The sequence below is a fragment of the Gracilinanus agilis genome, chromosome 4 (genome assembly GCF_016433145.1).
Source record: "Gracilinanus agilis isolate LMUSP501 chromosome 4, AgileGrace, whole genome shotgun sequence".
Lineage (NCBI taxonomy): Eukaryota > Metazoa > Chordata > Mammalia > Didelphimorphia > Didelphidae > Gracilinanus > Gracilinanus agilis.
In genome coordinates, this window is record NC_058133.1 from 273,679,819 (window position 1) to 273,707,432 (window position 27,614).

At 43.5% G+C, this 27,614-nt stretch overlaps 1 protein-coding gene across 1 annotated transcript in view; it reads right to left on the reverse strand.

Annotated features, from left to right (window-relative positions):
- C4H6orf132 (chromosome 4 C6orf132 homolog) overlaps positions 1-27,614 on the reverse strand; it is a 51,211-nt gene that overhangs the window by 5,503 nt on the left and 18,094 nt on the right. Inside the window, exons 2-4 of the mRNA XM_044675310.1 lie at positions 23,245-23,351; positions 2,407-2,488; positions 40-944 (exon numbers count right to left, since the gene is read on the reverse strand). Of these exons, the coding sequence (XP_044531245.1) occupies positions 40-944; positions 2,407-2,488; positions 23,245-23,351 (1,094 nt within the window). The remainder of the gene's footprint in view (positions 1-39; positions 945-2,406; positions 2,489-23,244; positions 23,352-27,614) is intronic.

Below are 27,614 nucleotides of genomic sequence, written 5' to 3' on the forward strand. Positions count from 1 at the left end.
TGGAGGAAGAGGGGGTGCTACTGGAGGAGGAGGGGGTGCTGCTGGAGGGAGAGGAGGTGCCTCTGGAGGAAGAGGGGGTGTTGGGGGTGGCAGTGGAGAGGCTGAAGGTGGTATTGCTGTTCTGATGTTTATTCTGGGGCTGGTTTGGTTAGGCTGAGGACTGGCTGGCACAGTGTCTCTAAGCTTCCTGGGGCTATCTGGCTCCTGAGCCCCATCAGGATATGCTTGGGATGCAGGGCGGATATGGAAGCTGGGTGGTAAGGGGAGCCGGTTTGAAGTCTTCTTAGGGGTCTCCCCCTCCTCTTGGGGATCCCCAGGAGATTCTTGAACTGGGATGGATGAGGTCCTGACAGGGGTTGGTGGGGGTACCTTGAAGGCACGGGGGAAGGTAAGGTGAGGTTCAGGCTTGGACTCAGTAGGAGGGGCAGCAGGGCTTCTGGGGGGGCTGCCCTTGTATGCCTCAGACTGCCCCCCATTTAGCACTGTCTCTGATTTCCATTTGGAGACAGCACCAGAGGTGAAGAACCGAGGCCCAGTTGGTGTACGAGGAGACTCTGGGACTGGGGGGCCTGGTGCTGGCATAGAAGGGGGTGGGGGTGCCAAGAAGGCTAGAGGTGGGGCTGGAGGGATAAAGTCAGGAGGGGTTGGGGTTGGTGGGGAGGAGAGGGTAGATGTCGGAGACAGAGCCCCAGGTGGTGGAGGTGGGGCCATGTTGGGTGGTGGTGGTGGTTGGGGTTCTAGCACTAGGGGAGGAGGTGGGGGTGCCATAGAAGGTGGGGGAGGAGGTGGAGACTCCCCCTTGAACACTGAGACTTCAGGGGGTGGTCCTGGGGCTGGGCCCACGGGGGGTGGAGGGATGATGGGCTCTTCGCCATAGTGCCTAGACCTCAGGTCACCCACGGAGCTGTACAGCCGGAGGTTACCATTGACTTGCAGGCTGCTGCCTATAAAGAAAGGGAGAGCAGAGTGAGATAGGTCCAGGACTTCCAGGGGACCCATCTCATCATTCCCTGCTCCCAGGGAAGGCCAACCCTGAAGGCAAATGATCCCTTCCTGTTTCTCTGGTAGGAAAGACAGGGCAGCAGTGGCCTGAGCCCTGCCTACTTGGCAACATGACCCTCCTCTCATTAGCAGTGTGGGAGGAAGATGGGATGTAATGGGGTCTAGGAGCCCCATTTTTGGCCCACCCAAGGTCTGATGCAAGCAGAAGAAGTGACAGAAAAGGGGTTGGGAGGTGGGGGCAGTGGGGAAGGAAAAGAATGATACTTAGTAGAGATAGAATCCCTGGGCAGGGGAGCCGGCCTAGCTTTTCCCCTTCTCTCTCTTCAGAAGCTGGTCTTTTCCAGCTATCTTTTCTGCCCCAAATCCCTCCTGGTCAGCTTGGCAAAGGACAGCCAAGTATAGCTGGGACCTCATCATCTGCACTGTAACTCAGCCTGAGTTTGAAAGAGCATTTAGACCCTTGGAGGCAAACATCTTCTCCCTCATCCTACTTTTTCTCATTGGAGAAGATAACATTTAACAGATACCTATTTGCCAGGTTCCTTTCTTTTTTTGCCAGGTTCCTGATTTCTGAAGTCTCCCCAAGTCTAGCTACTCCCCTTTCCCCCCAGAGCTGGCCACCCTTCCCGATACTGCCATCAAGAATGAGTTCGAATTTCTAAGTTTTTGATGACTGTCATGACTACTTTAAGAACAGGGGGATCTCTACTTCCATGACATGGGGTTTTTCCCCCCTCCCAGTATCTATTTCATCTCAAGAGACAGGTGGGTAGACAGTTCTCTCATCCCTTTCCACCTACAGACCTAAAGGAATCTATAAAGAGTACTAGCTTGTCGTTAGGTAGCAGCTTCACCCATTCCTGGGTTGGGAGATAATTCTCTTCCTGTGCTTGGTGTCTGACCTCTATCTTTTAAGAACCCTCAACCCTTATTGTCTGGACTGCTCATCAGGTACCCCCCCCCCAATATTGCCTTGTAAGGATAGGTATCTTTTCACTGGTTTAAACCGTATCTTCTCATCCTAACTGTAAGCTCTTTGCAAGCAGGGGTCATGTTATACTTCTCCAATTTATTGGATTCAAACCAAAAAAGAGCTATTCTGAGAGATATTCTGACTTTTTATGGATAAGCTTTTCCCCAAAACCATCCAGACTCATTCCTGAACCCCTCATTAAATAAAAGTGTTCTTGTCTTATATTATTTTCTCCTTTCTTCCCTCATCATAGTTCTCTTCCAGGCTGTTATATCAGTGGGCAAGAATGACAGGATAAGGCTGGGATCTCAGGACACAATTTGTGTTGTGACTCAGTCAGCTTGAGATCATGAAGAGCAGCCAGATGTTTGGAGGCAATAATCAATATGTGGAAGCCCCTGTACTCCAAAGGCAAAGGGGAGCCCAGGTACCTTTGTCTGTCACTTCTTTGTCCACAAAATCCTCTGGGACAGATGGGGTTGGTACAGCCAGTCCATGGTTTTCCTGTGCATTCTGGAAGAAACCCGAGAACAGTGAGCAGGGCAAGGCAGAGATTCATATTAATTTTTATTTAAACTCTTACCTTTCATCTTAGAATCAATATTGGGTATTGGTTCCAAGGCAGAAGAGCAGTAAGGGCTAGACAATGGGGGTTAAGTGACTTGTACAGGGTCTAGGGAGCATCTAAGGCCAAATTTGAACCCAAGATTTCCTTGTATCTAGGCCTGGCTGTCAATCCACTGAGCTACTTACCTGCCCCTGAGATCCATATTAATTTTAAAATGATTTTTATATGATGATGTTCAGGCATTCAGTCATCTCTGTCTCTTCAAAGCATGCTAGGCCCTTCTATTCTCTACTATCTCTTGAAATCTGTTCAAATTCATGTTTGTTGTTTCCATGACACTATCTAGCCATCTCACATGCTAGTTCTTTTTCCTTCAATCTTTTCCAACATCAGGATCTTTTTTTTTTAAATTTTAATTTTAAATTAAAAAAATTTTTTTGTCAGAGTCTTTCCTAATGAGCCTAGTCTTCTCATTATGTGGTCCAAGTTTTTAAGCTTTGGCTTCAGCATTTGGACTTCTATTCGATCACTCCTTTGGCTCAAGCGCTTAAAAGAATTCCTCACTGCTCACAGGACAAAATCTAAACTGTTCAGCCTAGCATTTGAGGCCCTCCCTATCTGTCTCTGACTCCCCTTATGGACCGTCTGCTATAGTCAGACCAACTTCCTCCCTCTCTCCCATACCACTGGATTCCCTGGCTTGGCCCCTTACTTGGAATAACTACCAAGCCCTCCTCTAGCTGTGCAAATCTTCCCCTTTCTTCAAAGCTCACTTCATTTCTCACACAGATCTGAAAAGCCTTCCTCGCCCAGACACAGCGATCTCTCTTTGTTCTCTGACCCCCTCACGGCACTTCTGGTCTGTACTAGAACACGCAGCATTGGAAAGTTTTTCCTTTTGCGTGTCCAGCTTTGTCTCTTGGACAGGAAACTCCTTGAGGGCAGGGATAATGTCTCTATGCATCGCAGGAGACACATCCCTGATAGCGCCCAGCATGGCGCTATATACACAGTTGATGCATGTTGATGGTCATAGTCAGGCCCCTGGAAAGATGGTGCAAAGCCTTCTAAAATATAACATAAGGGATTCACATTCAGGGGCAGCGAGGTGGCTCCGTGAGAGAAAGCCAGGCCTAGAGAGGTTCAAATCTGGCCTCAGACACTTCCTAGCTGTGTGACCCTGGGCAAGTCCCTTAACCTCCATTGTGTAGCCCTTACTGCTCTTCTGCTTTGGGAACCAATGCCCTGTATCAATTCTAAGGCAGAACATAAGAGTTTTGAGGGGGAAAAAAAAAGAAATTCCCATTTCAGTGAAACTGACCCAATTGCTGGTTCCTCTCCTCCCTCTGCCTTCTCCCAGGCTGACTGTCCTGCTTGGAATGCCCTTCCTCTTCATTTCCACTCTTGAAACTCCAGCCTGCTTTCAAGGATCTGCTTCAGTACCATCTCCTCTGAGAGACCTTTTACAATTCCCTCTGAGTTGTTAGTACCACTTCCCTAAATCACTTTTAATTTTCACATTAGATTCAGAGTTCATTAAGGGCAGGCACTGTTTTCTGTTGTTTCTATTTGCATTCTCAAATACAAACCGTGCCTAGCACATAGTAGGTGCTTAATAAACTTTGACAGAATTTATTTTTGCATATATTTTGTATTTATTTATTCATTAAAAACCCTTACCTTCCACCTTAGAATCAATACTATATATTGGTTCCAAGGCAGAAGAGTAGTAAGTGCTAGGCAATGGGGGGTTAAGTGACCTGGCCAAGATCACAAAGCTAAGAAGTATCTGAAGCCAGATTTGAACCTGGGCCCTCCCATCTCTAGGCCTGGCTTTCAATCCACTGAGCCACCCAGTTGTATTTTGTATTTACTTATGTGGATATGTATTTTTATTTTTATTTTTTTATATTTTGTATTTACTTATTTCGATATGTATTGTGGATTCCTTCTGTCTTCCCTCTCAAAATGTAAGCACTTTGAGGGTAAGGATCATTTTATTTTTTTTCTTTGACACACAGTAGGTAGTTAATAAATGCTGGTTATAGAAAAGTTATACATTAAGGAGAAAATAATTTAGAAAGCATTAAGATACAGAGTTGGAAGTGCCTTTGAACTGATCTATTAAAATTTTCCATTTGATCCATGAGGAAATTGAGGCTCTGAGAGCTAGCTAGGGGAAGAACCTGGACTATAATCAAGGTCTAAGGGTTCCCAATTCTAAAAAATTTCCTAGACTGAGCCTGAATTGGCTTCTCCTAGATGGTGCAGTGGATTGAGCATGGGGGTTAGAATCAAGAAGAATCATTTTCATGGCTTCAAATCCAGCCTTAGATGCTTAGCTGTGTGACCCTGGGCAAGTCACTTCACCCTTTCGTCTTAGTTTCTTCATCTTTTTGTAAAATGAGTTGGAGAAGGGAAATGGCAAACCACTCCATTACCTTTGCCAAGAAAAACCCAAATTGGGTCACAGAGTCAGACCTGACTGAATGGGGCACACCCTTCCCAAATCCCAGTCTCCTTACCTCAGCCAATCACGTGCCATTCTCTACCCATCCTTACATAGTTGGCTCTTCCCTCTTCCCACCCCAAACCATTTTAATTTCCCTTTTACAGAACAAAAGCCGACAGCAACTCTAGAGCCAGGGGGAGGCAAACTTTTATGGAAATGAGATGTAGTGCTTGGAAAGTTTCCTGGACAAATCTGGCTGCAGGGTTTACCTTTGGGTCTTGCGGGACTGGTGGGCTGTGGGGAGGACGTGACGTGCAGCTGTTTCTGCAAACCTCCAGGCTGGAGGTTTCCAAGGGTTGATGCCTTAATGGAGGCAGCTGTTCTAACCTTTCATCTTCCAATGCTACCCTACACCAAGCCTCTGGGGGGAAAGCTGGCCTCAGACTCGGGTCACAGAATCAGAGAACTTGGCACAGAACCCAACGCATAACAGGCATTCAATAAGCCATTTGTTGAATGAATGAATGGAATTTTAGAGTGGCCAAAGCTGGAAGGAAACTTAAGAGATTATCTAAACTTCTCATTTTATTTTTGAGAAAATTTTGTCTAGAGAGGGGAACAGATTTGCCAAAGGTCTCAAAGCTAATGAAGGGTAAGAGGCAAGATTCGAACCGGGGCCCTCTCCTATTATTTTCACTCCACCCCAGGGTCACTTTTGATGGTTTATACAGAATTCTATAAGGAAGGTCTCTATGACTCTCAGTTTCACATGACCCTTGACTCCCAAGGACATTTAAGTGTCATTTCACTCAAAAACCACAAACCCACTCTCAGATTTAGTTTGTCACATTTGGTTTGGCTAGATCGGATGCTTTTTAATAACTCTGTTATTGTCCCTTTTAAAATACACCATGAGGTCTCCCTGGACACACCTTTCATGCCTTGCTCTGTCAGAGAAGCAAATGTTTTTAGGGTGTTCCAGTCACATAGCAGAGAGGGCAGGACACCCCTTTGAACCTTAGTGTAGAGTCTGGGCGAGGCTCCTAGATGGAGCCTAACTTGGCTCACCACCCACTCATAATCCAAGACACCACCCACTCCATCTCCTTCATTCACTCCATCTTTAAACAGTCAGCTCCATTACTCACTCCCTTGACAATCCGTGGCATGCTTGAAAATTCCTGGCTCACTTGCCTTTCTCCCCCAATATATTCTGCACTCATCTGTCAGTGCCCATTTGCTCCGGCAATGCAAATAGCAATTCATTTAAATATCAGTTAAAGAAGAATCCAAATAGGAAGATAAACCAGCTGCTCTGTATTAGGACAGAGGACTGAGGGCCTAGAATTGAGACTTCACAAGTATGTAGATCCAGAAAAGCATTACCAGAATTCCAAGGACCCGCTTTTTCCATCTGAGTTGTGGTGGAATGTACCCTGCTCCTATGTGTGTTGTCTGTCCCCTCACTAGAATGGGATCTCCTTGAGAGCAAGGATTGTCTTTTCTATCTGTATCTTTGCAATGGTAGTGTATAATAAACTTAATAAATAAACTAAATCAAAATAAGATAGAGATCAGAAATAGGGGGAAAGGATCTACTTGTACAAAAATATTCTTAGCAGCTCTTTTTGTAGTGGCAAAGAATTGGAAAGGGATGGGGTGTCCATTGGTTGGGGAATGACTGAACAAGCTGTGCTATATATGGTTGTAATGGAATGGAATGTATTGCATGAGTTATATATGAGAAATAATGAGTTTTGAAAAACCTAGAAAGACATACGAACTGATGCAAAGTGTAGTGTGCAAAGCCAGAACAGTGTATACAATAATAGAATATTGTGTGATGACCAACTGTGAAAGACTAAACCATTATCAACAAAACAAGGTTCCAAGATAACCCCAAGGGACTCTTGATAAAAAAACAAAAACAAAAACCACTATCTACAGCCAAAGGAACTGTTGGAATCTGATTGCAGATGAAAGTACATCACCCTTCCTATTTCCTTCTTTAGATCATTACAGATGAGGAATTGAGGCAAACAGGGACAAGTGACTTGCCCAGGGTCACACAGCTAATGATGATGATGATGATAATAATAATAATAATAATAATGTCATGAAAATGAGTCTTCCTGATTCCAAGTCCAATGCTTTATCCACTGCACCACCTACCTGCCCCCATTCATAAGTTTCATGCGTTTTAATATATATGTGATATGTCTTCTGTCATGAAGAAGAAAATGGAAATATGTATTGCATGAAAGCACTGATATAACCTATATTAGACTATTTACTGCCTCAGGGAGGCAGGGACAGGGAGAATCTGAACTGCAAAATGCCAGAAAACAATTCTCAAAAATTGTTTATTCATTTATTTATTCATTTGATGTTCTTGTTGAGTCATTTGAGTCATGCCTGACTCTTCCCCATTTGGATTTTGGACAAAAAATTTTTTGGAATGGTTTGTCGTTTCCTTCTCCAGTTTATTTGACAAGATGAAGAACCTGAGGCAAGCATGGTTAAATGACTTGCTCCGGGTCACACAGCCAGTATATGTCTGAGGAGGCATTTGATCTTAGGAAGATGAGTCTTCTTGATGCTCCACTGCACAACCTAGCTGCCCCCATTCATTCAATGAGAGTTCAAATGTCTGTGATACTTTATGGTTTACAAAACTCTTTCCTTACCACATGTAGACAGTGCAAGTATTATTGTCCCCATTTTCACAGAAGGAGAAATGGATAAGCAAGAAGCATTTATTAAGAACTTACTGTGTGTGAGGCACTGTCAAGCATTTACAAATATTCATTTGATCCTCACAACAACCCTGGGCTACAGGTGCTATTATTATCCCCATTCCACAGTTGAGGAAACTAAGGCAGATAGTAATTAGATGACTTGACCAAGGTCGCAAAGCTATTAAGTGCCTGAGACTAGATTTGAATACGGGTTTTCCCAAGTGCAGGTCCAGTGTCCCATCCATGGAGACATCAAATTGCCCTACTTGCCTTGCCTCAATTGTCCCCATTTTGCAGAACAGGTAAGAGGTGAATTGAGCCCTTATAAAGTGGCATTCTTTGGGTAAAAATAGAAAGCTTCACTTTTCTAACCTCATCCCCTTTTGCCAGGACTATGAAAATAACTGGTCATCGATGGATGGATGGATGCAATTACTCTATGTTTTCGTCTGATTCATTTGCTTTCTGGCGTTGGGGATAGAGCGTTAGGCCTGGAGTCTGGAAGACTCATTTTCCTGGGTTCCAATCTGGTCTCAGACACTTACTAGCTGTGGGACCCTGGGCAAGTCGTTTAACTTTGCATCTGTTTCCTCATCTCTAAAAGTGAGCTGGAGAAGGAAATGACAAATCACTCTGGTATCTTTGCCAAGAGAACCCCAAATGGGAAGAGTTTGACACAACTGAAAAACAATCGACAATACCTTCATAAGGCCAGAGTTGTTTAAGTAAGTAGTCAAGGGGAGAGCAAGGACTGGACCCCAGGTCTCCTGCCTCCTAGTCCAGGTCTCTTCCTGCCACACCAGGTCACTCCTATTTATTTCAGCTTATTTCTGTTTAAGCAGGCACACCTGAGTTTGCCCTTCACTGTGGTAAGGGCTAGTCAATGGGTTAAGCAACTTAGCCAGGGTTACACAGTTAAGAAGTCTCTGAGGTCTGATTTGAACCCAGGACCTCTCATCTCCAGACGTTGCTCTCTATCCACAGAGCCCCTAGATATCCATAGTAACTCTATTATTAATAGTCATGCCCTAGATTTGAACTGAGGTTGCCGAGGAGCCAAAAGCAAAACACTAATCACCCTAAAACCACTGCGTGCCATAAGGGCTTAGTCACCTCCTCTCTCTAAGCCTCAGTTTCCTCGTCTGTAAAACAAGCCAGTTGGACTAGATGAACTCTTAAGGTCTCTGTCGACTCTCCCATTAGAGGATTCCTTTCCTCGATGGCCCAGAGAGACGGCTTTGCATATGAGTCACCCCAGAGTTACCTGGAGAGCTGTGGGCAGGCACTGGGTGCTGGAGGGCACGACTCAGGTACAGGAACGTTGGGAGGAGAAGGGACAGACCTAGACGGGGAGGACCCAGATATCTCGAGCTGCTCCAGGCAGCTGGCTCAGGAGGGAAGAGATTTCCTTGTCTCCTCGGCCAGGAGAAAGCTGCTGTGGGTAAGGGATGGGGACCAGTTACTCCCATCACCCTTTTTATGAGTTGCAGCTTTGGTGCCTATGGATTAAAAGTCTGAGGTGTTGGAAGCTCTGCAGTGTTTAGACAAATCGTGTTTGAGGTGAGCCTCACCTTCTTCTCGGGTCATCTTGCTCCTTTCCCAATACCTGCAATCTAAGCATTGCTACACCCAAAACAATAGTATAAGAAGAATCCTAGATCTAGAGGCAGCTAGGTAGTGCAGTGGATGGAATATGGACCTGGAGTCAGGAAGACCTGAATCTAAATCTGGCTGCAGACATTTAGTAACTGTGTGACCTTGGGCAAGTCGCTTCACCCTGTTTGCCTCAGTTTCCTCATCTATGAAATGAGCTGGAGGAGGAAATGGCAAACCACTCCATTGTCTCTGTCAAGAAAAACCCAAATGGGGTCACAAAGAGTTGAATATGATCGAACAACACAGATCTAGAGCTGGGGAGGAACTTAGAAGTCATTTGGTCAAACTTTATTTTACAGATAAGGAAACTGAGACTCAGTAGGGTTAAGGTCCCACAGGTAGTAAGAGATTTCAGGTCCTGGGACTCTGGAACCTGGGACTTTAGAGATTTCTTCTTCCATACTATGCTATCAGCTTTTATTTGGGAAAGATATGGACACAATCCTCTTTAGGGTTACCTGCCCAATATTAAGAGGAGTAATCAAAGCTGACAAAATGAAACTTAAGCCAGGATTTGAACCCAGATTTCCTAACTTACAACAACAAGCTTTGTGTCTGTGGACAAATCATTTCCCCTCTTTGGATCCATTTCCTAATAAATTCCATTGGATTTCCATGGATTCCATTGCAAAATGAAGGTGATGTGTTTGCTTGTTTCAGTTGTGTTCAGACTCTATTTAGGGTTTTCTTGGCAAAGCTACTGGATTGGTTTCCTATTTCTTTTTCCAGATCATTTTCCAGATGAGGAAACTGATGTGACTTGCCCAACATCCTGCAGCTAGTAATTGAGGCCAGATTTGAATTCAGGAAGATAAGCCTTCCTGACCTCAGGTCCTAACACTATGTATCTATGTACCACGTAGATGGAGTAGATAAATGGTAAGGTCCCTTCCTGCTCTAAATTTTGTGATCCCAGTACTGAAACTAGTGTACAGTTTGCATATTCCTCATTTGAAGTCTAAATCAGGGATTGGACAAGACCTCGGAGGTTGGGTTTCCGGGCAGAGATTGCAGGTGTGTGAGGCCATTGCTTCTTTCTCCCTCCTCCACCCCTCTAAAGGTACAAATGCAGACTCCCTACTCCACCCGTGGCCTGTCAAGTCAGGTCCTGATCTTCATCTGATGTCCCTCCCCAAAGATGGAACTGTTCTAACTTGGTCCAACTAGTAATGTTAGTGTTCCTACAATCGGCAGGGGCCCTTTGTCTTTCATTTTGAAGAGAATCTATGAGGTCACAGGGTGAAGCCTTGATTTGTGAGTGAATTAGATTTAAGTGAGGCAGAGATGCACAAAGTCATCAGCCTCACTCTTTTTTCCAAAATCAACCAAGTCCAATTGCAAGATAAAAGTCAGGATGACGGGTGATGTCCGGGAAAGCAAGTGGATATCTTTAGTGATTTCCACATCTGACCAGGAATTAAGTATTCCTTCAGCCACCTTCATGACTGTTGGAACAAATTATTATCATCTACCTATTCCGCCAGGGTGGATATCCCCCTAAGTCCCTGACAGGTTTGAGGATTGTCATTTACCTTCAACCTGGTTTATTTACTTCATCTGCTGAGAAATGTTTTAGTGAGGTGTGGTCGCTGCCTATGCTACAGCTTCTTGGAGTCACATGTGAGAGTTGAGTGACAGGTGAACACTAAAGGTAGACGAGCAGTCCTGAAAAGGGCTAAGCAAGCTCTCTTTCCAGAGGTGCTGGTCCTCCCTGAACACCTCATACCGTCCAACAAAAGGCAGTATGGTACAGTGGGAAAAATACTGGCTCTGAAGTCAGGGAACCCAAGGTCAAATCCCACCCCTGATAACATCCAGTGGGACTTTGGGCAAGTCAGGTTAACCTCTCTAGGCTTTCAGTTTTCTCAGCTTTAAAATGAAAAAGGTGGACTATAGCCTCTGAAGTCCCTTCTAGGGCCATCAGAAAATGTATCATCTCATCCCCTCATTTTGTAGATGGAGGTGTTAAAGTTCCAAGAAGGAACAAAGAATGAGAGTCCAAAAAGAATCTCCACAGCCATAATCCAACCCCTTATTTTTACAGATGAGGGAACAGAGATACAGAGAAATTAGGTGATTTTCTCAAGGTTGCAAAGAGAATAAATATTGGAGGTTGCTTGCCAAAGAGTACAAAGCAGTCAGAAATATCAAACAGGCTCTAAGTCCAGGGTTCATTCCATTAGATCATACCAGTGGCATTAGGACTGGCTCAAAGAGGCCACAGTCCATTCATGGAGTGTGGGTGGGTAGACATACAACTCCACACATGTAAGTGGGCCCCACACCCTGCCCATCCCATTTCTTTAAATCCCCTTTTTGAAAATAAGGCACAAGTAGTCTAGAATGCAATTAATTTGTTAGCCCTGGAGCATAGCCTGCGTTCTGCCTAGAGAAGAGGAGACAATAATATTCTGAGCCCCCATACATTTTGTCCTTTTTCTTAGTCTCTTAAAGGGGTGACAGAACCTGATAGGGTGAAACCTGATAGGAATCTCTCTGTAATCCCTCTGTTTATTTCACTGTACATTGGTTCATGCTGTAAGTGTACACTTCTTGTTATCTAAATGACTTAAGTGGGGGCAGCTAGGTGGCTCAGTGGATTGAGAGCCATGCCCAGAGATGGGAGGTCCTGGGTTTAAATCTGGCCTCAGACACTTCCTAGCTGTGTGATCCTGGGCAAGTCACTTGACCCCCATTGCCTAGCCCTTACCATTCTTCTGCCTTGGAACCAACACACAGTATTGATTCCAAGATGGAAGGTAAGGGTTTTAAAAATATATAAATAAATGACTTAAGTGATGAGGCTCAGAACCTTTCTCTTAAAGTCTCAGGTCAGAGTCAAAATCCAGAATTCATCTGCCCCTAAACTTCTTCTCCTCCCCTACTCCCAGCTATATACATCTTCTCTTCTTCCTTCCCTTTCTCCAATTTCAGTTCTTCAAGTATTTACTAAGTCAGGGCTATGTGCAAGGAGGGGCAGCTGGGTGATAAGTGAATAGTGTGGGGCTTGAAGTCAGGAAGAATCCTCTTCCTGCATTCAAATCTGGCCTCAGACACTTCCTGGCTGGGTAACTTTGGGCAAGTCTCTTCACCCTGCTGGCCTCAGTTTCCTCATCATAGTTTGAGTCTCTGAAAGTTTATGAATAGGGAAATGATATGGCCAGAAGTTTGCTTTGGGAAAATTATTTTGGCAACTGTGTGGAGGCTGGACTGGAAAGGGGAGAGACCAAAGGCTAAAAGATTTATTAGGATGTCACTGAAAGAGTCCAAAAAGTCATCTGTAAATGAGCTGGACAAGGAAATGGCAAACTACTCCAGTATCTTTGCCAAGAAAACCCCAGATGTGGTCATGAAGAGTCAGACATGACTGAAGAAAAACAATGTTGGGCATGCTGGGTGCTGGAGATACAAAAAAAGCAAATTAAAAATATCTTCTTTGGGGCAGGTAAGGAATTCAGTGGATAGAGAGCCAGGTCTGGAGACAGGGATGGGGAGGGGTCTCCTGAGTTCAAATCTGGCCTCAGACGCTTCCTAGCTGTGTGACCTTGGGCAAGTCACTGAACCCCCATTACCTAGCCCTTATCGCTTACTCTTCTGCCTTGGAACTAATATGCAGTATTGATTCTAAGACAGAAGGTAAGGGTTTTTTTTAAAACTCTAGTCACAAGGAGCTCAGTTTCAGATATATCCAACCCCTACACTGAGGAGCAAAGATAAGATAATTTAGGAGGCAGAGAATTCTAATTGAGAGGGTTAGGAAAAGCTTAAGAGTAGGAAGTTTTATCTGGGCTGGGTTTTAAAGGAAACTACTGATTCTAGGAACTGACTACAAGGAAGGAAGGAAGGTATTCCACGCATGTGGAACAGCCCATGAAAAGGATGGAGGAAAAATGCCAAGGTGCAGGGAGCTCTAAGGAGGCCAGTTTGGCTGACACCTGGAGACTCTGGAGGGAAGTATCATATAACAGTCTCGGAAAGGCAGCCTAAGCCTGACCATAAAGGGCTAAAATGTATGGAGTTTGCCTTTTAACCTGGAGGCAATATGGGTTTATATCCCAAAGAGATAATAAGGAAAAAGACTTGTACAAAAATATTTATAGTTGCACTCCTTGTGGTGGCAAAAAAATGGAAAATGAGGGGATGTCCTTCGATTGGGGAATGGCTGAACAAATTGTGGTATCTGTTGGTGATGGGATACTATTGTGCTCAAAGGAATAATGAACTGGAGGAATTCCATGTGAACTGGAACAACCTCCGGGAATTGATGCAGAGTGAAAGGAGCAGAACCAGGAGAACATTGTACACAGAGACTGATACACTGTGTCACAATCGAATGTAATGGACTTCTCTACTAGCAGCAATGCAATGATCCAAGAAAATTCTGAGGGACCCATGAGAAAGAACACTATCCACATTCAGAGGAAGAACTATGGGAGCAGAAACACAGAAGAAAAACAACTGCTTGATCACATGAGTCAATGGGGATATGATTGGGGATATAGACTCTAAGCGATCACCCTAATGCAAATATTAATAATATGGAAATAGGTCTTGATCAATGACACATGTAAAACCCAATGGAACTGCTCATTGGCTATGGGAGGGAGGTGGGACGAGGGGAGGGAAAAAGCATGAATCATGTAACCATGGGAAAATATTCTAAATCAATTAAATACATTTTTTTGAATTAAAAAAAAAAAACAACCTGGAGGCAATAGTTGGAGTCTCTGAAAGTTTATGGACAGGGAGATGATGTGGGAAGAAGCTGCTTTGGAAGATGATTTTGGCAACTGTGTGGAGGCTGGACTGGAAAGGGGAGAGACCAGAGGCTGGAAGATCTATTAGGATGTCACTGAAAGAGCTCAAGCAATAGATAATGAGGGTCTGCACCAGAGGGGTGGCTATAGAAAGAGAAAGAAGGCAACTGATGAAAGATGTTGTAGAGTCAGAATTTATTATACTTGGCAACTGACTGGATGGGGAGAAGAGTCAAAGTTAATGCGAATTGCAAACCTGGACAACTACACCCTAGGTGGTACAGTAGAAAGAGCATTGAACCTGGAGTCAGGAAGATCTAAGTTCAAATCTGGCCTTAGATACTTACTAGCTGTGGATTCTAGGCAAGTCATGTCACCGTTTGCCTCAGTTTCTTCATCTGTAAAATGAGCTGGAGAAGGAAATGGCAAACTATTCTAGTATCTTTGTGAAGAAAACCCCAAATGGGTCACAAACAGTTGGACACAAGTGAATAACAAAAAACACATGAAATAAACAGGGAGTTTTGGAGGGAGAAGGAAAGAATATAACATGTTTAATACATCTAAGAGACATCTGGATAGATGTCCAGCAGGAAGCTGTCAATATGGAATCAGAGCTGAGGAGAAAGATTAAGGATAGAAATACAAATTTAGAATTCATCCTCTGGGAGGTTAAGGTTAAGTGACTTGCCCAGAGTCATATAATTTCTGAGGCTGGATTTGAATTCAGGTCTTCCTGTCTCTAGGTTCAACTCTCTATCTGCTACATCACTTAAGTATTTAAGTGAAGACTATAGATATCAGAGTTCCTTCCTACCCTTCAGAGCACTCAACCTGGAATCAGGAAGATGAGTTCAAATCCAGCCTCACTTACTAGCTATTTGTTCTTGGGCAAGTCACAACCTCAGCTATCTCAGTTTCTTCCACTGTAAAATGGGGATAATAATGCCTACCTCCCAGAGTTGTGAGGATAAAGTGAGATATTTATAAAGTGCTTCCCAAACTTTAAAGTGTTATATAATTGCTATGATTGTTATCTGCAAAGAAATAAGTAAACTTATGAGAATTGATGGGTTCTCACTCATAGACTTTGGAACAAAAGGGAATATTAGAAGTTAGCCAATAATACCATCCCCTCTGGGGATAAAAGGGGTTCAAGGAGATTAAGTGATTTCCCTAAGGTTCCATAGTAACAGGGCTGGAATTCAAACCCTAGCCCTCTAAATCCAAATGGAGAGCTCTTTTTAAATATTCCACTAAATGTGCCTTGCATCTGTCTATCCACCTCTTTACTCTGTGCCTCTCACTGGCTGTCCCTCACCCCAGAATATTCTTCTAGGTTCCTTCAAATCTCAGTGAAAATCTCATCTTCTGTAAGAAATCTTTCTAGGGCTCCCTCAGTGCTACTGCTTTTCCTCTGAGATTACCACCAATGTGTATATCTTGAATGTACATATGTAGTTGTTTACAGGCTATCTGCCCTATTAGAAGGAGAACTCCTTTTGGGCAGGCTTATTTTTTTATTTTCTTTATCTCTAAAGTGCTTAGCACAGTGCCTGGTACATAGCAAATGCTTAACCCAACCACACTGTTCCTAAGGGTGGAGGAGAATTCATACTATTATTCTTTGTTACCCCTAGACTCCAAAGGTTCTTTATTTCTTTTAGGGTGCTAGATCCCTTTGGCAGGCTGATGAACTCTAGTTTCCTTTTCAGAGATATTAGAAGTTTAAGAATCTTGCCCTAGAGGGAAGGAAGATGGAGGGCTTGCCCTAGGAATTCTGTCTATTGAATGAGCCAGGCTTCCTCACCTCTGTCCTTGGGCCATGTGTTCCTTTAGACACTTTCACAAAGCTCTTTGTTCTTGGATACCCTCTCCCCGCACCCAGGGCTTGGTATTGTGCACACACAGATCTTCATGCTTAGAATTCCTTACCCAGCCAAGCCCTGGCCCTTCAGGCTCAGAGATTGGTTGGTAGGTAGAGGTTTGGCTGGACATTACAACCACAGTTGCTCCTTCCATCAGGTTCCACACCCTCAGGTACCCTGTCCTGTGCCACCCATCCAGGAACCAGAGGGAGGAATGACTTCCCTGCTCTGGCCTGGGAGATGGAGGAACAGAGGGGAAAGAGTCTTGAACTGAAAAGTTTCCATCTATCCCCTGACATAGTTCATTTGACCTGGAAATAAGCATATCCCCCAAAAGAGGAAATGATGGGAACAAGTTTAAAAAAACAAAACAAACAAAAACCCTTACCTTCTGTCTTTGAATCAATATTAAATATATGTTCCAAGGTAGAGCAGTGGTAAGGGCTAGGCCAGTGATGGGCAAACTACTGCCTGAGGGCCAGATGCAGTCCCATGAAATGTCCTATCCACCCACGGACATTATTCCTAATCTGACAAATACAATGAGTAGGATACACTACAATGAAACTTTGAAAGAGTTGCCTTAGAAACAGACTGACAGATGAACATTTCCTTTCCTTTGGCCCCCTCTTTAAAAAGTTTGCCCATCATTGGGCTAGGCAATGGGGGTTAAGTGACTTGCCCAGGGTCACATAGCTAGGAGGTATCTGAGACCAGTTTTGAACCCAGGACCTCCTGTCTTCTAGGCTTGTCTCTCTATCCACTGAACTACTTAGCTGCTCCAGAACAAGCATTTATTAAGTGTCCACTGTATCCCAGTACTATGCTAAATGCTTTACAAATATCTCATTTGATTCTCATAACAACTCTGGGAGGTTTTTTTTTTTTTTTAACAGTTTTACAATTAAGGAAATTGAAGCAGACAGAAAATAAGTGACTTGACCAGTCATACAGTTTCTGAGGCTGGATTTGAACTCAGGTCTTCCTGTCTCTAGGTTCAGCTCTCTATCTGCTACATCATCTAACTGTTTAAGTGAAGACTATAGATATCAGAGTTTATTCCTACCCTTTCTCCAAACCAAGCACTGAATGCAAGGCTTTTCATCACTGCTGGATGGAAAAAAAGAATCATTGTTTTCCCAGTCTGGGTTAATATCACCTGATGAGGGGATGTCAAATTGGAGGAGGGGGCAGAATTAAGAAGTCCAGGGCCCATGGAAAGCAAATAAAAGACATTTCTCTATGCTAAATAACATCTCTGCTGCCAATACACTATATTTTGCTTTCCTGCACATGTGTGTGTATGTTTTTTTTAATGCCCTAGCATATAGCCATTTTTTATAAAGGAGAAAGAAGTATATTTTCTGTTTCCATTCAGTAATCTCCATAGGTCTAGCATGTCTGCTTTTTCTTTTCTTTTCTTTTTTTTTTTAAATCCTTGTACTTCGGTGTATTGTCTCATAGGTGGAAGAGTGGTAAGGGTGGGCAATGGGGGTCAAGTGACTTGCCCAGGGTCACACAGCTGGGAAGTGTCTGAGGCCGGGTTTGAACCCAGGACCTCCTGTCTCTAGGCCTGACTCTCACTCCACTGAGCTACCCAGCTGCCCCCAATGTCTGCTTTTTCTAAAAATTTATTCAGATCTTTAACTTGTCTTGTTTATATTGTTTTGGTTAGGTTCATCTAGGTCTGAGAGGGAGAACATTGAGGCCCCTCACTTTTATAGATTTGTAATCTATTTTTTCTGTAATTCAATGAACTTTTCCTTTAAGTATTTAGATGCTATGTCATTCAGTGTACATCTAAGTACTGATATTAATTGTCTATTGTGCCTTTAAGCAAAATGCAGTTTCCTTTTTATCTTTTGAGCCAAGTCTGTTTTTAATTGTTTCCTTGTCTGAGATCACAATTGTAATCCCAGATTTAATCAGCCACATTTTATCTCAAACTTTTCCAAACTAGATCATCCCCTTTCCTCAATTTTTTTTTCATCAGAGGATTCTGGTTCCTATCTTCTCTCTGTCTCTTTTTTTCTCTAAGGACTACCAGATAGAAGGAGGAAGAAAAACCAGGCTGATCAGAAATGGAACATAACCAAGGATGTGCTGGAGCCAGAAAAGAATCAATTGTTACATTTTTATTGTAAGCATTTATATGCATCTGAAACCAGAAAATGCTACAAATTAAGGCTTGATTTGTTTTTGTTGCTTGTCTAGACTTAAGAAAGTGATAGAGAAAATGTTAAGATGTAGATTATTCTGAAAAGTGTGTGTATGCTTATCTTTTTTTTCTGCCAGAGTGCTGGTTGTTAAACATTTACCAGAATGACTCTGGATATAATTTCTTTCTTGCAGAGCCATGACCCCAGGAAACAGCTACCTATCTGGGGAGGTGAACTTGGGAGCAGATAGCTCCCTCCTAGAAAAAATTTATAGGGAAACCCTGTGTTCCTGCCCCCAGGCCTAGGGTTCCCTCACTCTACTCTCACTCCAGATCATATCGACTACATTAACCAACCAGAGTCAAGATTGCCACCCACCTCCCCTCTACCCAACTCCAGCAGTCTGGGCAAATGATTATGAAGCTTAGCCCCAAAGAAGAGATATAAGACATTTCCTCCCACTCCTCTGCAGAAGGAACGGCAGGGTGGTAGGGACTGGGGTGGTGGCACAACAGTGCCTTTGACACCCGATTTTATTTTCTAATAGATTAATAAATTTTGCTAATTTCCCCTCTCTACTTCCTTTTCCTTCTTAATTCTTTGTTATAAGAGATGACTTTGGGGAAAGGAAGAGGAAGGGATTCAGGGACAAATCTAGGCGATATAAAAACAAAAGGTTAAATAAAAATCTATTAAGAAATGAAGTACGCTGGGTGCAGTGGGACTCCATCTGATTCTGGGCTCCCCATTCCAGTGGCCATAAAGTAGAGATAATGGTTTGGGGGTGGATGGGGTGATCAGAGTGACACCTTCGGGGCACAACCAAGCCCCCCCTAAACTATTACCCAGACTGACTCAGAGAGGGTGGGGTGACTGAAGTGCTCTCATTGCCTCAGGCACCAAAGACCTGTCTGGCCAGTTCCTTATATCACATTGGTATTACATTTTTACCTATATACCTTACCTATATACCTCCTTTAGGGATGGTTTGGTCTGGATCTGGAAAAGTCAAGAGGGAACCCCTGTCGGAGGATAGTATATGCTCATCCCCAATTTGTTGGCTCACTTCCAGGAATATTTCTCCTACTTATACTAAGAAGTTCCCAGTTGGAAGATGGGGTACAGAAAGGTACAGCGAATTCTAGACTTCTTGCCCTGAAGTTCATAGGAGCATAGATTTAGAGCTGAAGGAGTCCTTAAAGTTCATAGGAAAACGAAGCCTAGAAAGAGGTGACTTGCTCAAGGGTATGACCTACAGAGGAATTCTCAGAACCATCTCAACTGCTAAAACACCTCAGTTCCTTGGCTAAGGCTGGTTAAGGAACAACTTTTCCATGGCTGCCCTCAGCATCATGAGTCTCACTCTTCCTGTCCCCATTTCAAATGGAAAAAAACAAAACTTTAGAGGGGAGGGGGAAGATGGCTGGGAAGAAGGCTCATCTCCTTATTGCCAGATTCTTCCTTCCTCTAAAGTTCATTCTGCCCCGCTTTCTCCTTGTTTGTTGGAAAAAGCACTGCTGTGTATCCAGAGAAGAGGAAGGAGGACTGTTCCACTGGGGACAGTCTCCAGTGAAAGAGATGTCTCCTTCCACCCAACCCAACATACTAATTATCCCACATGTTTTTTGGTATCAACTCAACCCCTTTTCCCTCCTTTTATGTCCTGGATGAAGCCCTCTTTTCTCTTCTCCCCTCCCATCCCATGCCAGAGAAGCCTTCGGGAGGTTTCTAGTGAGTGTGAGAACCGTGCTGCACAACTGGCACTGCCAACTTGGTGTCAATTTCCAAGTAAGCAAGTAGGCAGGGCCCTGGGCATCGATCCAGTTACTCTGCCCGCCCTCAGCCCGAGGCAATGAAAGAGGACTAAAATGCCTTGACAGGGGTACATGTGTGTGTGTGTGTGTGTGTGTGTGTGTGTGTGTGTGTGTGTGTGTGGTAGGTACCTTCCTCACTGCCCACTGCCTGACTAGAAGGATGAGAAGAAGACATTCGTAGGAGTTAGAGTTGGAAGGGGCAGCAGAACTGTCTTTGGGGGATGCTGGATCTGTGGACAGGGAAGGAGATGATGGGTTTTCAGTGGATAAGAGACTATGAAGCTGAGTAGAGAATCACAAGAGGAAGAAAGAGATAGCTCTTACAAGCTGCTTAAAATAAAACTTAAGGTTTATATATAGTCATCTCAGACACTTTCTTTACCCCCATGGGATTGGGACTGTCACTGAATATTCCTCCTATATTACACGCAGGATCATAGATCTAGAGGCAGAAAGGATGTCAGAGGCCATCCAGTCCAACCCTGTCATTTTTACAGATGGAGAAACTGCCTCAGGGAGGCAAAGTGCATTCCTCGAGATGACAGTGTCAGAGGCAGAACTTTTTTTTTTAACCCTTACCTTCTGTCTTAGAATTGATACAAGTATCCAAAAGCCAGGCAATTGGGATTAAGTGACTTGCCCAGGGTCACACAGCCAGGAAGTGTCTGAGACCAGGATGGAACCCAGGCTCTCAGGTCTCTACGTCTGGCACTTTATCCACTGAGCCACCTAGCTACTCCAAGAGGCAGGATTTTTAAAAATCCTTATATTCTGTCTTAGAATAAACAGAACGGTAAGGGATAAGCAACTGAAGTTAAGTGACTTGCTCTGAGTCACACAGCTAGGAAGTATCTGAGACCATATTTGAACTTAGGTCCTCCTGACTCCAGGACTGGTTCTCTATCCCCTGAGCCACCTAGCTACCCCCAAAGGCAATATTTGAATCCAGATCCTTTGACTCCAAAGCCAGTCTCCAACACTTCCTTTCCTCTTTTCCTCTTTGTGACTCTTCAAAAGGGTCCTTGATATATATTGTCATAATCAGATTTGTCACCTGGGCAAAAGTTTTGGGGAAGGATGTTGGATGGGTGCCTGGTAGAATTTGTTTCTGGTGCCTGTTTCCCTAAGGAAGATCCAAGCTAATCCTTTCTGTCTCCCAGCAATGGGAATATCCTTAAAGAAGCATTTTTTCCCATAGAGTCAATACTTTAGGACTCTAGACCTAGCCTTCGAACTAGGTTAAGTAGTAATCTCTGCCAGGAGCCTCTATAGCTTCACAAGAGTGACTCACTCATCAACTACATACAACCACTGACTTGGGTTAGACCCAAGTGGAAGGCTGAGCAGGGAAGATGGGAATCAGCCCTGTCCCAAGTCTTTTGGAATCAATACTAGTCATCAATATAGCTCCTAGGGCCTGGCCCACCCTGGGAAGTGACCACCACCAGCATGGAAGCAACTTCCAGATTTATTCTCCTTCCTACCAAAAATCTAAATGCCTTCAGAAGCTGGGCATTTTCTCTGGTTCTCTCCCATCCCTGCCCATCATGCCTAGGATGCTCTCCTTCTTCATCTCTGCCTACTGGCTTCCCTGGCTTTCCTAGCTAAAAATCTCACCTTTAGGAAATCTTTCCCAGTAATCTGATTTGCCCAAGGTCACACAGCAAGGAAGTGTCTGAGGCCAGATTTGAAACTCTCTAGACCTGGCACTCTAACCACTGAAACACCTTGCTGCCCCTCCAATCCATCTTAATTTTAGTGCCATTCCTCTGTTGATTATTTCCTCTTTAACCTGTACATAGCTTGTTCATACATATTTTTTGGCACGTTATTTCCCCATTAGATTATGGGCTCTGGAAGGGCTGGGATTGTCCTTAGTCTTTCTTTTGTATCCCCAGCTCTTAGCATAGTGCCTGGGACATTGTTAGGCACTTAACAAATGCTTATTGACTAACAATCATCCAAAACACATTTATTTCATCAAAACCTACACAGTTTGCCCAGAGGGTAAAAAAAAAAAGATAAGGCACAAAACCTTTAAGAATAGGGGAGATAAGATGTTTCCTATACCAATATTTCCTATGCAAAAATTTGAGTTGGTTATAACTTTAATTTCCAACTGATACAGAAGGGAAGATTTTGACATTTTGATCAATACAGTTTTGCTTTCGATGAAAATTTAATATCTGGATCTCTCCCCTCCCTCTCTAAGGATAGCATTAACAAGTATTAATATGAATGTAACTATATGTTTTCAAAATATGAACCTCAGGGGCTTTGCCTTAACAGAGGTAATTTCCCTGAAACCTGTGGTTAACCCCACTTTGTACTTTTCTACCCTGTACCTACACTGTGTATCTTATGAAATGTCATAAACTGCAAAACACTACAATGTAAAAATTTACACATATAGGGGCAGCTGGGTAGCTCAGTGGAGTGAGAGTCAGGCCTAGAGACAGGAGGTCCTAGGTTCAAACCGGGCCTCAGCCACTTCCCAGCTGTGTGACCCTGGGCAAGTCACTTGACCCCCATTGCCCACCCTTACCAATCTTCCACCTATGAGACAATACACTGAAGTACAAGGGTTTAAAAAAAATGTAAAAAAAAAATTACACATATACAAAACTCCGTACACATGGGAAAAAATTCAAGACATAAGAGGTGAGTCTTGAGTTAGAAATTCTCATAGATGTTATCCAGTGATGATCTTTTTTTGGATAGGGGAAGGGGGTAAAGGAGTAAGGGTAAAGTACATCTCTCAAATATGTCGAAAGAAGGAAAATTAAATAAGAAAACCTTTCTAAACTATAGAAGTCATTGATTTAATGTAAACTCAAGTTCACAAAATATCCATTTACCACCACAGTGCTCAAGCCCCCACCCAACCCCATCTCCAGTGCACATATCAAACTCCAGATCCATTTTGACCCCTCCTCCTTGTCTCAGTACCATAGGATTTTTGTTTTGCTTTTCAGTGCCCGGCACATAGAAATGCTGTTGGCCTGACCACCCAGAAGTCCAGGTGGCCAGTTGCCCACTTCCTCATGGTTAGGGACTGTTGTCTGGGGTGGAGAGACCGAGTCCTCCTCTGGTAATGTCACCCAGGACAAAGATGACCTCATGAGACTGGAGGGGAGGAGGGACCTGCAACCGAAGCCACGTGGCTCCCTCCCTCCCCCCCACTCAGCCTCTGTCCGGCAGGCCTGGTGCCTCCCTCTGCCAGCCCACAACCCAGCAGGCTGGAACTCCATACTCACCAGGGGTAAGAAGGTTAACAAGGGGCGGACTCTTGGCCGAGGCTTGAGGGTGGCAGTTCCTGACTCACTCACTGTATTAAACTGATTGTCTCCATAATAAATTCCATCTGGAGGAGATAAAGGACAGGGAGGCGATGAGCTAGAAGATCAAAGACTTCTGGGCACCCCATTTTGATACGAACCCACTAAGTTTTCATATCCTCCTCAGGCAAATAAAAGTCCCACGGTAGCTGCAGATTTGACTCAGACAATATCATATCATCTTACATAACAGCCTTGAAAGGTAAGAGAAGAAAGATCAGGCGTGCACATGACTGTTTAAATGAATTGAGAAGGTTGGGGTGAAGCTGGTCTGAGCCAGTTGTTTTTTTTTTTCTTTAAACATTTTTTAAGAAAATGTCTTATTGTTAATTTTTGTTTTTAAAGATAACAGCTCAAATTTACAATAGAATTAAAAATTTTACAAAGGGTTTTACACATACATTATCTCACACCACAATCACCTAATGCCTGTGGGGGGCTACTGTTATTCCCATTTTTCAATATTTACATAGATAGTAAGTCAGAGGCGGGATCTGAACCCTCCAGGGAAGGGATTGGGTCCCTTTTGTAATTCTTTCCTTACAGCCTAAACGTAGTGTCTGACGGTATAGAGGAGGATATAGTACAGGAAGGCCATTTAGTTCAGTCTTACCATTTTACAGATGAAAAAATTGAAGTTCAGGGAAGTCTTTTGCTCAAAGCCACAAAGGTAGCTTCATGGGTTGGGTGGATAGAGCTAGAGTGCTGGGTCTGGAAACTAGAAAACCTGAGTTCAAATCTCACATCAGACACTAACTGTGTGACCCTGGGCAAGTCTCTTAATCTACTAGAGAAGAAACTGGCAAACCGCTCCAGTATCTTTGCCAAGAAAAGTCCATAGATAGTACTGGCATGTTGTGTGACCGCAGGGTCACAAAGAATCAGACATGACTGAATAATAACATGTCTTTTAGGGCAGATACGTGGCCAAGTGGATAGAATGATGGACCTGAGTTAAACTCTGATCTCAGACATTTACTAGCTGTAGGACCTTGGACAAGCCACTTAACCCCATTTGCCTCAGTTTCCTCATCTATAAAATGAACTTGAGAAGGAATTGGCAAACCACTCCAGTATTTTTTCTTTCTTTTTTCTTTCTACTCCAGTATTTTTGCCAAGAAAACCCCAAATGGAGTCACAATGGGGTTGGATATGACTGAAAAGACTGAACAACATAAAGGTAGCAAGGGGCAGAGTCTGGATTTGAACTTGGGTCCCTGAGTTCCAGAACTAGGGCTAGCCACCTCTTCCCACTTACCCTTATAGCCCCAGGCCCCCTTTAGCCTCTCTAAAACTGCTTTAGACAGCCACCAGAGGCAGCAAACTCAATGCCCCAAACTCCAAGTCTATCAGGCTCTCTGAAGATCGGCTTCCCTCCTCCTGCCTGGGCTGAAACTCTGCTCACTCTGCTCATAACAGCTCCAATCCTGGCCAGTTGCCCTACGTGTTCTCCACTTCAACTTTTAGGGATGTTACAGTCTAATGAAACCTATAACCGGGCCCTCCTCGACTAGATTCCCTCTTCTTAGTCCTCTAGATCTTCCCTCTCAAACCTATAAGTGCTCTTCGGCAGGCAAAGCCAAACACTCAGCCCAGCTTCCCAGCCAAAGCTTATCTCCTAAAGAGAGAGAAAAACAAGGTTTTTTCTCAAGTGCTTGAATTTCTAGCTGGGATTGATAAGATGAGATCCTCCTCCTCCTTCCTGGCCTCTCAGACCCTGCCCTACTTAGAATCCAAACCTTACTTTCATGCAAATGTGTTTATCCCCAACACATATATTACCTAAGTATTAGTGTCCCAAAATACCAGCCTTCCCATGTTATAATGAAGCTAATGACCACCTTCCCCCATCAGCTAGCCAAGAGACGGAGGCTCCGAGTCACTGACCTAAGGTCACGCTTGTAAGCAGCAGAGCCTGGACTGAAATCTCATCCCAGGGCCCTTTCTACTGTCTTGGAGAGATTCTGGGTCACCAAAGGAAAATTTCATGCCTTAGCTCCAGCACTAAGAAAGATGGGGCAGTAGATATACTAGCAAAGTTTTCCTAGAAAAATTCTCAACAAGAATAGAAACAAAATATTTTGGCTTCATCCCCAGTTCCTGGGAAAATTTGGCTGCTCAGTATGACTTATTCCCTAAACTGAGTAGTTAATCTAGATTTTTTTTTCCTCAGGAAAATCCTCTATGCAGGCTTATGAGGGGTGTGCTGGAGTTAGCTCAAAATGCCTGGGGAGACCTGATTGTTAAATTTTTAGTGGGAACATTTATACATCCAAAACCACCAAGTGCTATAAATCAGGTGTAAGATTAAAATTAATATCCAATAACTCCAAGAATTATATTTTATAAGATTTATTAATAATCACTTGAAGTGAAAGAAATAAAAGCACAAAAGTAAAAAACCTGAGTAAAGAAAAGTTTTCCCAGCCGCATTGGAGCAAAAAAAGAGCCAGAGGCGGGGTCACACACAAAACTTTATCTCCAAAACATAAGGACCTATGGTGAGAATGAAAGTGGATGCTGGGAATTGGAGTCCTGGGGAGCAGATTCTAATTACACACAGGGTAATTATTGTTTTGTTGATTGTCTAAACTTAAGAAAGGGGTGAATAGATGTTAATAGTTTAGATCAAACTTAAAAGTGTGTCCTGCATGCAATTTTGGGTATGTGTGAGTATAGGGAGAGCCAGTTGTTAAAAATTTATCCCCAAACCACAGCCTGGAACACACTCCCATCTTCCCTTTCCAGAATCTTTCTCTTATTTAAATTAAAAGACAAAAACAAAAACCTGTACCTTCTGTCTTAGAATCAACACTGTGTATGGGTTTCAAGACAGAAGAGTGGTAAGGGAGAGATCACAGGAATTAAGTAACTTTCCTAGGGACCCCCAGCCATGAAGTGTCTGAGGCCAAATTTGAACCCAGGACCTCCCATCTCTAGTCCTGGCTTTTAATCCACTGAACCACCTAGCTATCCCCTCTTTTTTTCAATGTTGACCTTCCCTGAAGATGAAGTTGAACCCCCTTCTTCCCTGGCTCCTACCAGCTCACTTACATCTCACATTTTCCTAGATCACTTTTTTCTGGATCTTCTTTCCCTCTTTGTCATACTCTACTTTGTTCTTCTGTACACAAATACCTTTAAAAACACCTCTTTTCTTCCTCTCTTGTTTTTTGTCTCTAAAAAATGCTATTGTCATAGGGAATGATCCTTTGGGAAGAGATGGGGAGAACAATGGGGGAAACTATAGTGGCTAAAAATATCAATAAATATTTTAAAAAATAAATTAATAGAAGGATTAAGTGACAAAATCAGAGCCCCAACCCAGGCCATGGTCCAAACCCACTAAATCCTGTAATCTCTCCACAACACCATCAAGTCCATGGCATCATGGAGGGGTGGGAGAGGCATGTTAGATTCTGAGATGGAGGTCTTTAGACTCTCACCCTCTTTTCATAGACAAGAAGGGAGAGGCTGGACATGAACAATAAACAAATATCTGGGGTTTAATACATACAAAGGATTGCACTAGGGACAAAAGTATAGGTTCTAAAAAGCATAGGCACCATCCCTGCCCTCAAGGAGCTCATCTTCTAGCTGGGGAGAAGACACCTTCAGGAAAAGATAACAAGGTTGTCCAAGCTAAGAGATCAGAAAGTAGAATAGACAATCAATGTTCTAGAATGCTCTAAGGAGGGAAGAGAGCTACTCTTAATCCTTGAATGCTACTCCTAGAATTAGATCTAGAAAGGTCCTCGGAGTCATCAAATCCAGCCCCCTTATTTTACAGTATTGGAAATTGAGATCTAGAGAGGCGAAGGGACTTGTTGAGATAGGATTCCATCCCAGACCTTATCCACTAATATGCCACATGCCGCCTCTCCTCCCAGGCTTCTTAAATCAGAAATCCTATCTCTAGCAATGAAGAATCTTAAAAATACCTATTAAGCAGTTATTATGTACAAGAGGAAACAAAGACAACACATGGTTCCAATTCTCTAGTTTACAATCCAGTTATCTTTTTCATCTTTGTACTCTCCTCCTTCCGGTGGCTAGCACACTGCCTTACACATAAGAGGCATTTAATAAATGTTTGTCGAATGAAGGCTTACCTGTCAAATGAAGGGTTTGGACTAGATCCTTACTAAGATTTTTTTTCCATCTCAAAGGACTGTAATCCTATTAATTACTGTGCTCTAGACTAATTGGTCTTTATGGAAAACATAGGATTTGATCTGGGTCTTGAAGAATGGGAGGATTTAGAAAGGTAGATGGTAGGGAGGAAAAGG